This window comes from Pseudophryne corroboree, chromosome 4 (genome assembly GCF_028390025.1).
Source record: "Pseudophryne corroboree isolate aPseCor3 chromosome 4, aPseCor3.hap2, whole genome shotgun sequence".
Classification (NCBI taxonomy): domain Eukaryota; kingdom Metazoa; phylum Chordata; class Amphibia; order Anura; family Myobatrachidae; genus Pseudophryne; species Pseudophryne corroboree.
This window is the reverse complement of record NC_086447.1, coordinates 613,620,650-613,635,659: the sequence shown is the minus strand read 5'-3', so window position 1 is coordinate 613,635,659 and position 15,010 is coordinate 613,620,650. Positions and strand designations below refer to the sequence as shown.

General features: G+C 42.0%; 1 protein-coding gene across 3 annotated transcripts in view; it reads left to right on the top strand.

Annotated features, from left to right (window-relative positions):
* Window positions 1-15,010, top strand: part of TULP4 (TUB like protein 4) — an 807,065-nt gene that overhangs the window by 716,834 nt on the left and 75,221 nt on the right. For all 3 annotated transcript variants that reach the window (XM_063917647.1, XM_063917648.1, XM_063917649.1), the window contains one exon: window positions 10,842-11,008. In XM_063917647.1, coding sequence (XP_063773717.1) covers window positions 10,842-11,008 — 167 coding nt within the window. The remainder of the gene's footprint in view (window positions 1-10,841; window positions 11,009-15,010) is intronic.

Here is a 15,010-nt window from a genome sequence, read left to right as displayed (position 1 = left end):
AGGCATCAGCCTCAGCAGTAGCAGCTCGCAGAGTGGTTTGGCTGCGTACATGGAAAGCTGACTCAGAATCCAGGAAGGTTCTGGAGTAATTGCCTTTTACTGGAGATATTGTTTTTGGTAAAGAATTAACCCGTATTTTGGAGTCCGAAGCAGACTCCAAGAAAGTGAAGTTTCCTTCCACACACAAATCCAAGCCTAGATTTCCAGCTTTTCGGCCCTTTTGGACTCAATAAAAAGCAAAAGGAAAGGGTTATGGCAAACAGTCTCAACCTGACAAGTCTGGTAAGACTAAAAAGCATTGGGCTACCAGAGGGCCGGCTTCCAAGATAAGCCATCAGCCTGATGGTGCGGGCCTCCACCTGGGGGACCCCAGGTTGGGAGGCCAACTTCTTCAGTATGCATAAGTCTGGCAGCAGTCTTGCACCCAGGCATAGTCTACCGCATATGCCTGGGTGCAAGAAGCGGTATCTCATAGTTATGCATTAGCTTTCAAGAAATACCCTCCACAAAGGTTTTTTTTGTACCAGCCCATCTTCAGTGGAAACGAAGGCCAGGACTTTGCAAGAGGCAGTACAGAAGTTGCTTCAGTCAGGAGGGATAATTCCAGTTCCTCCTGGACAAGGTTTTTATTCCAACCTGTTTCTAGTCCAGAAGCCAAATGGGTAAATTCCGGCCCATACTCAATCTCAAAGGGTTGAACAAGTACATTTGAGTGCCTCGGTTTCATATGGAGACTTAACGTTCCATTATTTTGGCCATGGAGTCGTATGATTTTATGGTATCCTTGGATATCCAGGATGCTTTTCTACATGTTCCTATAGCACTGTCCCATCAGTGCTATCTCAGGTTTGGTATCCTCCAGCAACATTTTCAGTTTCAAGCCCTACCATTTGGACTGGCCACAGCTCCCAGAGTATACACCAAAATTATTGTGGTAATGGCAGCTTATCTCCTTCAGCAGGCCATAAGGATTTTTCCATACCTCGACGATTTATTAATCCTGGCACAATCTCAGGAATTGCTTCAGTGTTATCGGCAACAGACAATAGCTTGTTTGCAGAGACATGGTTGGCTCATAAATTGGGCAAAGTCGTCCCTGGTTCTGTTACAACGGATGACTCACTTAGGGGCTGTGTGGATTCGGGTCTTCAGAGATTGATTTTGCCTCTGAACAAAATATCCAAAATTCAATCAAGGATTCAGGAGCTGCTACACAGTCAGATGATATTCATTCACGCAACAATGCACGTGATGGGATTGATGGTGTCGACATTCGACACGGTGGAGTGTGCTCCGTTCCACTTGAGGCCTCTACAACATCTGATCCTTTCTAAATGGATTGGTTTTCATCAGACAATAAAAACGCCGACTATGGTTCTTCCTATGGAAGTAAGGAGGTCATTAGCCTTCTGGCTACAGACATCTCATCTGGACAAAGGGAGACCCTTTTGGATATCAGATTGGGAAATTTTGACAACGGAAGCGAGTCTTCAGGGCTGGAGAGCAGTGTCAGGAAGAATTTTCTTCCAAAGACAGTGGACTAAGGAAGAAAGTTGCCTGCCAATAAATATATTGGAACTTCGGGCCATTTATATGGCACTCATTCAGGCAAGGGACATTTTTTCAGGAGAAACCAGTTCAAATTCGCTCAGACAATGCTACGGAAGTAGCGTACCTCAATCATCAAGGAGGAACTTGCAGCCAAAATGCAATGACAGAGGTAAGCCGCACATTAAGGTAAGCAGAACTTCATCATCCAGCCTTGTCCACAGTGTTTATTCCGGGAGTCCGAAATTGTGAAGTGGATTTTCTCAGTCGACACGCCATTCATGCAAACGAATTACACCCAGAGGTCTTCCAGACTCTGGTAGACAAGTGTGGGTTACCGGAGATAGATCTCATGGCGTCCCGTCAGAACAACAAAGTTCCCGCGTATGGGTCAAGAACAAGGGATCCCAGAGCGACCTTTGTGGATGCCCTTTCAGTGAGATGGGAGTTTTATCTGGCCTATGTGTTTCCAATGATCACCCTGTTGCCCAGGGTGATGCGAAAGGTAAATCAGGGAAAGGGTGCCGTGATAGTAATTGCTCTGGCCTGGCCCAGAAGACATTGGTACACAGATCTGCAGAGGCTGTCGATGGATGCTCCATTTCTACTCCCTCAACGTCCAGATCTGCTGTCACAGGGTCCTTGCTATTACAAGCACCTGGATCGACTGTCTTTGACGGCATGGCTCTTGAGACTTTCATTCTGAAAGCAAGAAGATTCTCACAACTGGTAATTCAAACAATGCTCAGAGCAAGGAAACCATCCTCAGCTCGCATTTTATCACCGAATAGGGCAAGCCTGCGTATATTCACTGGTGCAGTGACCGGAAATTTGACCCTAGGTCTTTCAGAGTTTCCAGAGTCCATGCATTCCTTCAGGCAGGAATGGACAAAGGTCTATGGGTGGCTTCTTTGAGAGTGCAGGTGTCAGCATTGACTGTATGGTTCCAAAAGAAAATTGCTAACTTACAGGATGTTTGGGCTTTCTTTCAGGGAATGCTTCACATCCAACCTCCCTTTGTTCCTCCTGCAGTGCCTTGGGATTTAAGTTTATTCCTAAAGGCACTTAAAGTTGCTCCATGTGAACCACTAAAGCAAGTGGATCTTAAATGATTGACCGCTAAATCTCTCTTTCTACTGGCTACTGCTTCAGCTAGAAGAGTTTCAGATTTAGGGGCTGTGTTATGTCGCGCTTCTTTTCTGATTTCTCATAAAGATACTGTAGAGCGGTTCTTAGAACCAAATCTAGTTATCTTCCTATGGTGGTATCTAAATTCCACCTTAATGAAGAAATTGTTGTCCCGGCCTTCCAAGGGCCGGACCTTTCTGCAGGAGATGCATCATTGGACGTAGTCCGTGCTTTAAGGATCTACGTGGATCGCACCACTGCCATCAAAAAGACAGACACTCTCTTTGGATTTCACAAGAGAGGATGGCCTGCTGACAAGCAGACACTGGCGAGGTAGCTTCAGATGACTATTTCAGAAGCATATTCTCAAGCTGATCTCCCTATTCTGGCTAATGTGTCTGCTCACTCTGCTCGTAAGGTAGGTCCGTCATGGGCAGCACAACATGGTACTTCAATTGAACAGAGATGTAAGGCAGCCACATGGTCTTCCATTAACACATTCATTAGACATTATGCCTTTGATACATTTGCCTCTCAGGACGCTGAATTCAGGTGAAGGATTCTCCTTTCCAATCCCCACCACTAAATTTGCTTTGGGACACCCTAATGTTTATTCTGTGGACCCTGCAGGAGAAATATTCGTTATGGTAGACTTACCGTTGATAACTCTTTCTCCAAAGTCCACAGTATCCACAGGAATCCCACTCTGACGCACCTGATTTGAGGATCCTTTCACCTACTAACCTCTTTCTTCTTGTATGGAAGGGTGTGCATGCGTGTTCCTCTCACCTGATTAGGGCTCTCTGTGATGCTCCTGAGTTGAGCTTTGGAAAATAACTGAATTGCCTGAGCCAGGAGGCGGGGATATCGGGGACTGGGCCGTTGCATTCTGGGAGGCAGAAAGCTTTGATCGTTGGTGCCAATCCGCTGTTGCTACCTCATATCCCAATGTTTATCCTGTGGATACTGTGGACTTAAGAGAAATAATTATCAACGGTAAATCTACCATAACTATTATATTGCAAGATATGTACTGTTCACAAAAGTATCTTATACCCTTGGGGTAACTTAGTTCAATCAAAGTTTATAAAATAGTGCACTTAGTAGCAGAGTACTCCTTGGTTTGTCAGATATAAATAGAGCTATTAACAGTGGACTGTAACTGGCCTCCTGTGCAGGTAAGAATTCCCTTTCCTGACAATTTAAGTTATTTGGCTCCTTTCTACTGGAACGTCTATAGCTTCCCTGCTGTACTCTAGCATCTAATGAGCAGTGGTGTTTCCTGAGATGATGCAGTAGGTAGTCACTATTCCCTGCAATTGTTGTGAGATTTGGTTTCCTGCCTCCGTTTACTATTGGTCCTTTTCCGTGCAGGGATAATTACTTTAATAGAACCTTAAGTGCTAGGTTGAATAACTTTCCACTGTCAAGTTGGAGAGGAACTTCTCTCCAGAAGGGTGTCCCCTGCTAAAATCTGGTTGTTAATTCTTCCCTAGGAGAGAGTCTATACATGCAAACTTAGGTATAAGTGAAATGTTGTAGTGTGGTTGTTGTTCATATACACCTGCACAGTATCTGTTGCTGGGATTAAATGTTTAATCACTCCCTAGCCTACAATATGTGTGGCTACTGGTTCAAGCCCATAATGCTGGGTTATACCACCTACCTCCTGTAATAAGCTTATGAGATGTCTAGAGAACAGTCTATTAGTGCTGTGGTTCTCTAACTAGGAGGTATTCTCTGGTGAATTTAATGTCCTGCTTATCAGACTGCTGCACACTTGTACGGTGTGAGGTATTATTGGGCAATGAACAACCTGAGGCACTGGATTGTCTGTGTGCGCAAGCTGTTATGAATTCTCTTCTACTGGCCGTATCATGTCCCTAGGCTGTCAGAGTCTGTTAGAGCAGAGTCTCTATCCTGGAGCTAGCTGTTCCCTTCCACAGGGTTCTCTCTGCAGCAGCCGCCTCCTCTTTTGCATTATATGAAATGGAGCTGCCTCCTGACTGTCCTGTTCTGGGAAAGCCCCTCTCACTGATCGTCTGTCACGGGGAGTGCTTCTCTCTCACTGCCGGAGTTCACAGCTCCTGACTGCCACTTCCCCACTCTGTCCTCAGCAGCCGCCGAGGTCTTGCCGGAGACGGGTAATAGAGGAGTGTACACTGTTCTTCAATAGGCAGCATCACAGCTTTTAATGGAGCCGGTCAGTGCTGCTGTTATGTCAATTTATTGTTAAGCCAGGAAAGCTGCCAAATTTATTTACCTAATACAAAAAATGGACAGTGAGACCCCCATCATCTGATAGGAAAGCAGTTTATTGTCTGTATACAAAGATATATTATTCTCACGCTGTATACTTGTATAACAATTGGTTTTAATACTGTCTTTAAGAACGCACGAAAGGAGTTCACTAGCCATTAGAAACAAAGCAGGCAATAGCTAGCACCCTTCTTCTGTTCTCCTACTGATCTTAAATTGCTTTGTTAATGCAAATCCTTGTTGCAGGGCTAAATTAGAGGGCCTTATTAAAAACATTTCCCAAAAATTAGATCCATAAGACATATCTACCGAATTTTGACCCTTCGTCCATCAGTGTTATGCTGGGCATACACAGGCAGATAAAATACCTGTCAGACCGACAGGCATCTAATCTGCCACTTCCAATATCTGATACATACACCATCAGATCTCTCACAGTGTATGTCACCTGATATCAGCGCTCCGCCTCCCGGGAGGAGACAATTCCCTGTTCCATCCCATGTGAAGGAACAGGGAAAATGTCTTCAGTCGGCCAAAGCAGGGTATACACGGCTGACTGGACACTTAAAAAAATTGCATCGGAAGGACCTGCCGTATGATCCAACAATCCCAACCGATTAATAATTTCAGATTGGTCAGCCTCATACACACTGCGGTGATCTGGTTGATCCACTAGATTATCTGGATCGGCCAGATAATTGTAGCATGTATGTTCAGCATTAGCCAGATAGGATTAAGTTTGAACGTATTGCACAAGAGAGAGAACCCCTCTACATTTATACTCCCTCCTCCCTAACTGCAAGTTTAATGCTATGTCAATCCTAGAAAGGGTATGATACTAAGCGGAGATGGATTGCGATATATACCACCTTTATTGGCGTCTAGGATCATTTTATTATAGTTAAACCTACTCAGTACATCAGTGCAACATATTAAACACATACTTTCAAATCAAAATACCCCTAGAGCTGGCAGTGTAAGTGGCATGATTGGCCCACACCATTTATTGATTTATTATTTATTTATTACCTGCTATTTATGTAGCACGCACACATTCCACAGCGCACTATACTCATGACTTGAAGTATTAAGTGGGTGGAGTTTCCTTCTCATCAACTGTGCCTGCATCAAACAGAAAACATCCGGAAGTAGATTTGTGTGTGTATATATATATATATATATATAATGCATCCGGAAAGTATTCACAGCACTTCACTTTTTCCACATTTTGTTATGTTACAGCCTTATTCCACACTGAAATATATTCATTTTTTCCCCTCAAAATTCTACACACAATACCCCATAATGACAATGTGAAAAAGTTTTTTTGAGATTTTTGCAAATTTATTAAAAATAAAAAACTAACAAATCACATGTACATAAGTATTCACAGCCTTTGCCATGAAGCTCAAAATTGAGCTCAGGTGCATCCTGTTTCCACTGATCATCCTTGAGATGTTCCTACAGCTTAATTGGAGACCACCTGTGGTAAATTCAGTTGATTGGACATGATTTGGAATGGCACACACCTGTCTATATAAAGATCCCACACTTGACAGTGCATGTCTGAGCACAAACCAAGCATGAAGTCAAAGAAATTGTCTGTAGACCTACGAGACAGGATTGTCACGAAGCACATATCTGGGTAAGGGTAAAGAAAAATATCTGCTGCATTGAAGGTCCCGATGAGCACAGCGGCCTCCATCATCTGTCAATGGAAGTTCGGAACCCCCAGGATTCTTCCTGGAGCTGGCCAGCTGTCTAAACTAAGCAATCGGGGGAGAAGGGCCCTAGTCACGAAGGTGACCAAGGACCTGATGATCACTCTATCAGAGCTACAGCATGTGGAGAGTAGAGAACCTTCCAGAAGGGCAACCATCTCTGCAGCAATCAGGCCTGAATGGTAGAGTGGCTAGACGGAAACCACTCTTTAGTAAAAAGCACATGGCAGCCCGCCTGGAGTTTGTCAAAATGCACCTGAAGGACTCTCAGACCAGGAGAAAAAAAATTCTCTGGTCTGATGAGACAAAGATTGAACTCTTTGGCGTGAATGTCAGGTGTCATGTTTGGAGAAAAACAGTCACCGTTTATCACCAGGCCAATACCATCCCTACAGTGAATTATGATGAAAACCTGCTCCAGAGTGCTCTTGACCTCAGACTGGGGCGACGGTTCATCTTTCAGCAGGACAATGACCCTAACTAAGCACACAGCCAAAATATCAAAGGAGTGGCTTCAGGACAACTCTGTGAATGTCACTGAGTTGCCCAGCCAGAACCCAGACTTGAATCCGATTGAACATCTCTGGAGAGATCTGAAAATGGCTATGCACCGACACTTCCCATCCAACCTGATGGAGCTTGAGAGGTGCTGCAAAGAGAAATGGGTGAAACTGCCCAAAGATAGGTGCCAAGCTTGTGGCATCATATTCAAAAAGACCTCAGGCTGTAATTGCTGCCAAAGGTGCATCAACAAAGTATTGAGCACGGGCTGTGAATACGTATGTACATGTGATTTCTTAGTTTTTTAGTTTTAATTATCAAAAATCTCAAAAACAGTTTTTTCACTTTGACATTATGGGGTTTTGTGTGGAGAATTTTGAGGGGAAAAATAATTTATTCAAGTTTGGAATAAGGCTGTAACATAACAAAAAGTGGAAAAGTGCAGCGCTGTAAATACTTTCCAGATGCACTGTGTATGTATGTGTATATATATATATATATATATAAAACAGATTGAGGCAGCACTCCCAATAATGGTATAGGTGTCCCGGTGCCCTCCTTAGGTAACCTGGCTTGGTATACTATATAACAGCACTTCCAATTCGACAGGTTTTTTTTGTCGAAAATGCCCCGTTTTTCGACATTTGCGGCAATTCGACCGCAATTGCATATACCCCTTAGTAATGTTACCGCTGGCAACATTGTAATGATTGACCCATTGTAGAAAATTACTCTTAGTCCTCCTATCCTTCCTATTGAGCAATTGCTCTCTAGATAAATTCATATCCTTCTCCTTTACTTTTTTAAGTGAATCCAGGTTATAGCCACGTAACACAAACTCCTGAATCATATTATCTATATGAACATTCGCAGTTTCCTTTCTGCTACAAATGCGTATAGCCCGAATGAACTGCGAATATGGCAATCCAAATTTCATTTTATCACGGTGAAAACTTCGGGCATGGAGCACTGTGTTCCTATCTGTAGATTTTTTTATACAACTCAGTGTAAATAGAGCCATTCATTAAAGTGACTTTCACATCCAGATAGTTTACTGTCTGGGCATCCATGTTATACGTAAATTTAACCGGATGATCAGAAGCGTTATGATATTGCATGAGGGACACAAAAGACTGTTCTGTACCTGTCCAGATGACAAATAAATCATCTATATATTTGTCACATTGTCTTCTATCCGAGTGCCGCCTTCATGGAATTGCTATATATATATATGTGTGTGTGTGTGTGTGTGTGTGTGTGTGTGTGTGTGTGTGTGTGTGTGTGTATATATATATATATATGTATATATACAAGCTCCAGATGGTTGGCACTCCCTTTATCAAACAGCTTGCCAAGGTGCCAGTCAAAAGGGCATTTATATATATATATATATATATATATATATATATGTATAGGTGTCCACAAAGGTGGCGGGCGCACTCTCACTGATACACAAATTCTTCAATGAATATCAATTGTTCTTTATTGTAGCCTCATACAATCGACGTTTCGATCCTTCCACAGGATCTTTTTCAAGAAAGGCAATACGAAATCATTTATTCTCGGTATATACAATCATTAGATAATGCTCATGGGCTCAGGGGCAGCAGTATCAACATCCTGCGGACTACCAACAACATATGTGGTCCCATAGCAACTATAAGGATCACAATCCCAGTGTGCTGTATCCTGGGTTCACTGTTGTTCCTATAGGCTAATCAGTCCAACCAGGAGTCAGAATCAGCCATGTGTTCCCAGGAGACATACCGAGAATAAATTATTTCGTATTGCCTTTCTTGAAAAAGAAACGTCGATTGTATGAGGCTACAATAAAGAACAATTGATATTCATTGAAGAATTTGTGTATCAGTGAGAGTGCGCCCGCCACCTTTGTGGACACCTATATATTTAGCGGACTTCGTTCTGTTGGGATAGCACCCACCCTTGAATAATTGATGCGAGTACAGGACCTTTTGTTATATATATATATGTATATATGTAATATTTATTTTATTATTGATTTTAGGGCCTGATTCAGAGTTTGACTCGGGTTCTGCGCTGCACACAGATTCCAAATTATCAGGAAGTTCTGTTCTGTGCATTTTCCGAACAGGCCTTGTGATCTCACCCGCACTTCCCCTCAAACAATAAGCAAAGCAGTGGTAAAGCATTGCAATAACATTAGGAATGTTGAGGAGATCAGATTCTGATTTACAGAAAACAGGAAGTTTTAAGGTAACCTGAGGTATGAGATTATAACTAGAAAAAAAATACGAGAGGTCCTCAATGAACCTAACAGCTCTACCTTCTCCCTATCGGCTTTGATGGGAGAAGGTAGAGCCTCTGAGAAGCAAAGAAAAAGAAGGGAGAAGCACAAGCAGAAAGCGGTGTTGGCTTGAGGTAAAGGGAGGGGGACATCACTGCATCTGGGTGTATAGTGTCAGAGTTGGGTAATTGTTGGTTTGTAAGGGAGTCTCAGCCTCAAAGTGATTGGTCCATGGCGACTAGATTTTAATAAAGTGGCCGGGTATGCTGTGGAGTGTATCCGTAATGTGTTCCATGCGGTATAGTGACCAGATTGCATTGATGATATCAGTCAGAGAAGGTCGAGTAGGGTCTTTCCAGTGAGAAGCGATTTGACATTTAGTGGCTTAGAAAATGTGCTTGATAAGTTTCAAGAGGGAGTATTTTGTAATGTACTTCAATAACAATGACTAATTTAACTTATTATTTAGACAAAGGGAGATATCCAATTATCCCCGTTAAAACATCAGGTCCGAAAAACGGCCGTTCTCTCCGATGTTTCACCGATTTATTTTTTTACAGGCTATCCAGATGGATCGCCTGTAAAAAAAAAAAAAAAAACCTTTCTCCCGAAAACACACAGGATCAGTGAAACCTGTGTGTTTTCGTGTGTAACGTCCCCGTTTTCGGACAAAAACGGGGCTGTTTCCGGGGATTCTGCTTCGCCTGCCGGAGGCAGGTGAAACAAAATCCCAGATAAGCTGTGGCACGCGACGGCTTATTGGGGCCAATTAGATATCCCCCGGCGGGACAATTAGCCCTGGTAAATTACCGGGTCGAATTGGATATCCCCCAAAATGTTCCATGCTAAAAGGAAAAGGTTTTTCTGAGCAGTTTTATCTTGTGTCATGGGATTTATCTTTCACAGAGTAACCAAAATAAACATCACCAGCTCACCCCAAACACCCACCCCCAGCTCGATCAAATATTATCAAACATTGATATGCATTGCCAGTAGTATTTTTGATCAAGAAACCTAAATATACAGTACATCTTCTGCTCTCTTTTTGAAGGAAGCTTCTTATACATTTTCTATGATAATATGTACTCTCTGTTATAAAATGACTTTTACTGCACTTTTATACCACAAATAATAGATTATTCATGATTCTTTCTCCTGTGCACTTTTCATATGCACTGCCTGGCAGCATATGCTATCCAAGTTTGTACTGTATTGTAGCGAGAAAAAGGAGACTCAAATCTTCACTAGAACAAAGCAAGATGTTTTTATGCAATACAAAAGCCTGGAGAATGTACAATTATGCTTTTTTGGACATATCTGTGTAATATTACTGTTCTCTCTGCTAAATATTCTAATAATGTATGGTAGCTAAATCAAGGGAGAGATGCATGTTTCAGTGTTGATATGTTTGATTTTAGATGTAGTGGTTCAGTGGTGCACACAAGGAGATTTGCTGGCTGTTGCAGGGATGGAGAAACAGAATATTTTACCTGAGCTTGCCAGTGGTCAGTCTCTGAAAAGCGCCCTCATCAAGTTCTACAATGTCCGTGGAGAACATATCTATACTCTGGAGACCCCAGTGCAGGTATGAAAAAAGTACAGAATAAAAACTGAATTTGAAGCACATTCACCAGAGAAACATACAGCTGGGAGGAAAAAAAGAATTAATGACAGATTTAGTGAACTTGTTTATAATAATAAATTAGGGTAATTCACAACTATGTTGGCATTGTGTAGGTTTTGCAATTATTGTGTACATTTTGCCTTTTTTTTTTTAAAATACTTTATGGCAGCCAACATAGTTTTTTCCTTTATCAGCTGAGTAGAGAGGAGAGACAACCCCTGAAGGTTCTGTTCTGAGGATGATTGGTTAATCATACACCTGACTATAATCCCTGACTTTGTACAAGTTTATCTAGAAGAATTAATTTTTCTTCTGTTCATTCTCTTTGCATTTTGTTAATTGCTAAAAATAAACTATTAACACTTCTATGTTTGAAAGCATTCTTACTTAGTTTGCAGCTTTTTTCATTTTTTCTGCACCTGGCTAAAACCTTTGCACAATACAGTATACAGAGAGATATATAAGATATATATAGAAAGCTATCATATTAGATAATACTTTATACTGAAATCAGTTCAAAAGACTTGAGCAGACATGGGGGGATGTAATAGGGTGTGAGAATCAGGAAATGAGAGATTTTGTGAGTTCTCCTGTTTTTTTTTGTTTTTTTTAAAGTGGTAATCTTTTACATGGAAAAATCAACCTGGCTTTGTCATGGAAATTATTGCCACTTAAAAAAAAACAACCAGTAGAACACCCACAAAATCGCTTACACCCTGTTACATTTTCCCCCAGTACATTAAATCACTGAAAGATGGACCTTATTTAAAAACACCGTTACACATTCCTTTGATTCTACTGATTGTATTTTCAGTTACTTTTCTGTTGTGAATACTGTCTCTCTCCACTCACACATTCTTTTGATTTATTTATTTCGATTGTATTTCCAATTACTGTACTGTACTGTTGTTGTACATTGTTTCTCTCCACAGTTTTTCTAAAGGTAATATAGGGAGTTAGGCTTTACAAACAAAATGAGTGGGGCTGTGATTGAGAATCTCACTCACTGCATGCCATATAAGATGTATGCGCACCTGGAGCAACCGTCCCAGTGTGAATACATCTCTGTTTGCGAACGGTTGCCCTGGAAGCCCAGGTAACTGATCTAGAGCAAACCGTCACGCGTCTGAGGGAAATTTACAATCTCAAGCAAGGCTTAGATAGAACAGTGGAGGAGTTGCAGGAGGGGTCACCGGTATATGAGGATGACCAGGTAGCCAGCTGGGTCACAGTTAGGAGGAAGAAAAAGAGGGGGAGGCACGACATCTCTGAACTACCAAACCCCAACAAGTTCTCCCGATTGGACGTAGATTTGGTGGATGGTAGTGAGGAAATGACGGTGCCGGAGAAGACTGTTCCCTCTAGCAACCAGAGGAGCGGTCCCTCTGGCACAGTTGAGATAAAAGATAGTGAGGTATCGAGTCAGATTGTGGTGGTAGGGGATTCTATTATCAGGAAGACAGATAGGGCAATCTGCTACCGGGACCGTGATTGCCGTACAGTCTGTTGTCTCTCGGGTGTGGCACATTGCGGACCAGGTAGATAGATTGTTGGGAGGGGCTGGGAATGACCCGGCAGTCTTGGTGCTTGTTGGCACCAATGACTAAGTTAGTGGGAGGTGGGATGTCCTTAAGAAAGATTATAGGGACTTAGGCAAGAAACTTAAGGCAAGGACATCTAAGGTAATATTCTCTGAAATATTACCGTGCCATGCGCTAGCCCAGGGAGGCAGAGGGAGATTAGGGAGGTAAATGTGTGGCTTAGAGACTGGTGTAGGAAAGAGGGGTTTGTGTTCCTGGAACACTGGGCGGACTTTTCAGTCAGGCACCATCTTTTTTGTCGTGATGGATTGTACCTGAACGAGGAGGGGGCAGCGGTGCTGGGGGGAAGGATGGTTAGAAGGTTGGAGGAGGTTTTAAACTAGGTGCCTGTGGGGAGGGTTTGGTTAGAAACTACTGGTCAAGCAGAGAGAACTGTAAAGATGGTGGTAGTGAACCAAATGGGGGTGAAGAAGGGGGGAGGGAAAGAGCAGACTTCAAAGCCATTAATGTGGGTACTAATAAGGGTATTGCCAAATCACTGACTAGTGACGTTTATGGGTCACCAATATTGCATACAGAAAATTATGTCCCTAGCGCAAGGAGAAATATTTATCTTAATTGTATGTAAATGCTAGAAGCCTAACAGGTAAAAAAGGGGAACTAGAAATCCTTGCCGCAAGCAACCAGCACGCTATTATAGGCATTATTGAAACCTGTTGGGACGAATCTCATGACTAGTCAGTTAATATGGAGGGTTACAAGTTGTTCAGGAGAGGCAGATCAAACAAACGGGGTGGAGGGGTTTGTCTTTACGCAAAGCCGTTTTTAAAACCTGATGTACGGGAGGATATTCATGAAGAAACTGTAAACACTGTTGAGACGTTATGGGTTGAAATTACATGCGGGGGAAAGGGAAAGAATAAGATAGTAGTGGGGCTATGCTACAAGCCTCCTGGCATTAATATAACCGATGAGGAAATGTTGCTGAAGCAAATTGATAAAGCGGCAGGAGTAGGCGGCGTAATAGTGATGAAAGATTTTAACTATCCGGCGATAAATTGGACAAACAAATCATGCGATACTGCTAGGAGTAATATGTTTTTAAACACACTAAATGATAACTACTTACTTCAACTAATCAAGGAACCAACTACGCACAGCGCAATCTTAGACCTGTTATTGACAAACAATGGGGACTTGATATCAAATATTATAGTAAGGGAGCCCATAGGAAACCGACCACAATATGGTCACATTCAATATCAATTTTCATAAGCAGTCCTATACTGGCTCAACTAGGACTCTGAACTTCAGCAAAGCCAACTTTAACATGATGAGAGAAGCTTTAAGAGACACTGAAACACTACGGAGAAATGGGAGGTGTTAAAATCGCTGCTCGGTGAGATTACTCGTAAATTTATTCCCATGGGCAGCAAACAAAGGACTAAAAACTCCAAACCAATGTGGCTAAATAAAAGTATTAAGGAATTAATGGGCAGAAAAAGGCGAGCATTCAGAAAATCAGACGGGAAGGCGGAGTCATTCCAGTACTATTAGGTTTGCAACAAATTATACAAAAAAGGAATAAGAACAGCTAAAGTAGAAACGGAAAAGCTAGTAGCAAAGGAAAGTAAATCAAACCCCCAATTTTTTTTCAAATATATCAACAGCGAAATATTAAAGAATGAGAGTATAGGCCCCTTAATGGACAAACTAGGAGGCTTAATAAAAATGATAACGACATAGTGGATACATTAAATAAGTTTTTCTCTTCGGTACTTACAATAGAGGACCAGATGCATGAACTAACACCCAACCCCAATAAGGATAATGTCCCACTGCTTAGTGCTTATTTAAGTGAAGAGGAAGTCTGTGACCGATTGAAAAAATTAAGATTAATAAGTCACCTGGTCCAGACTGTAATCATCCAAGAGTTCTCATGGAGCTACACTCCGAATTAGCAAGACCCCTATTTTTAATTTTCAATGATTCACTTACATCAGACATAGTTCCCAAAGACTGGCGTATAGCAGAAGTAGTGGCAATCTTCAAAAAGGGAAGTAAAGCTGAACCAGGCAATTATAGACCAGTTAGTCTAACTATAGTGGGGAAAGTCCTAGAAAGCATTCTGAGGGATAGTGTACAGAAGATCCTTGAGGCCAAAAAGTTTATTATTCGGAACCAACACGGATTTGTGAAGGATAGAGCATGTCAAACAAAATTACTAGGTTTTTATGAAACAGTTCGTACAAACCTTGATCAGGGTAAGGCGGTGGATGTAATCTTTTTAGATTTTGCTAAAGCCTTTGATACAGTGCCACACATAAAACTCATCTATAAGTTAGATAAACTAGGGTAGCGCGTTGTGGTAAATGGAACTTTTTCCAAATTGGTCTAAAGTTCTAAGTGATGTGCCACAAGG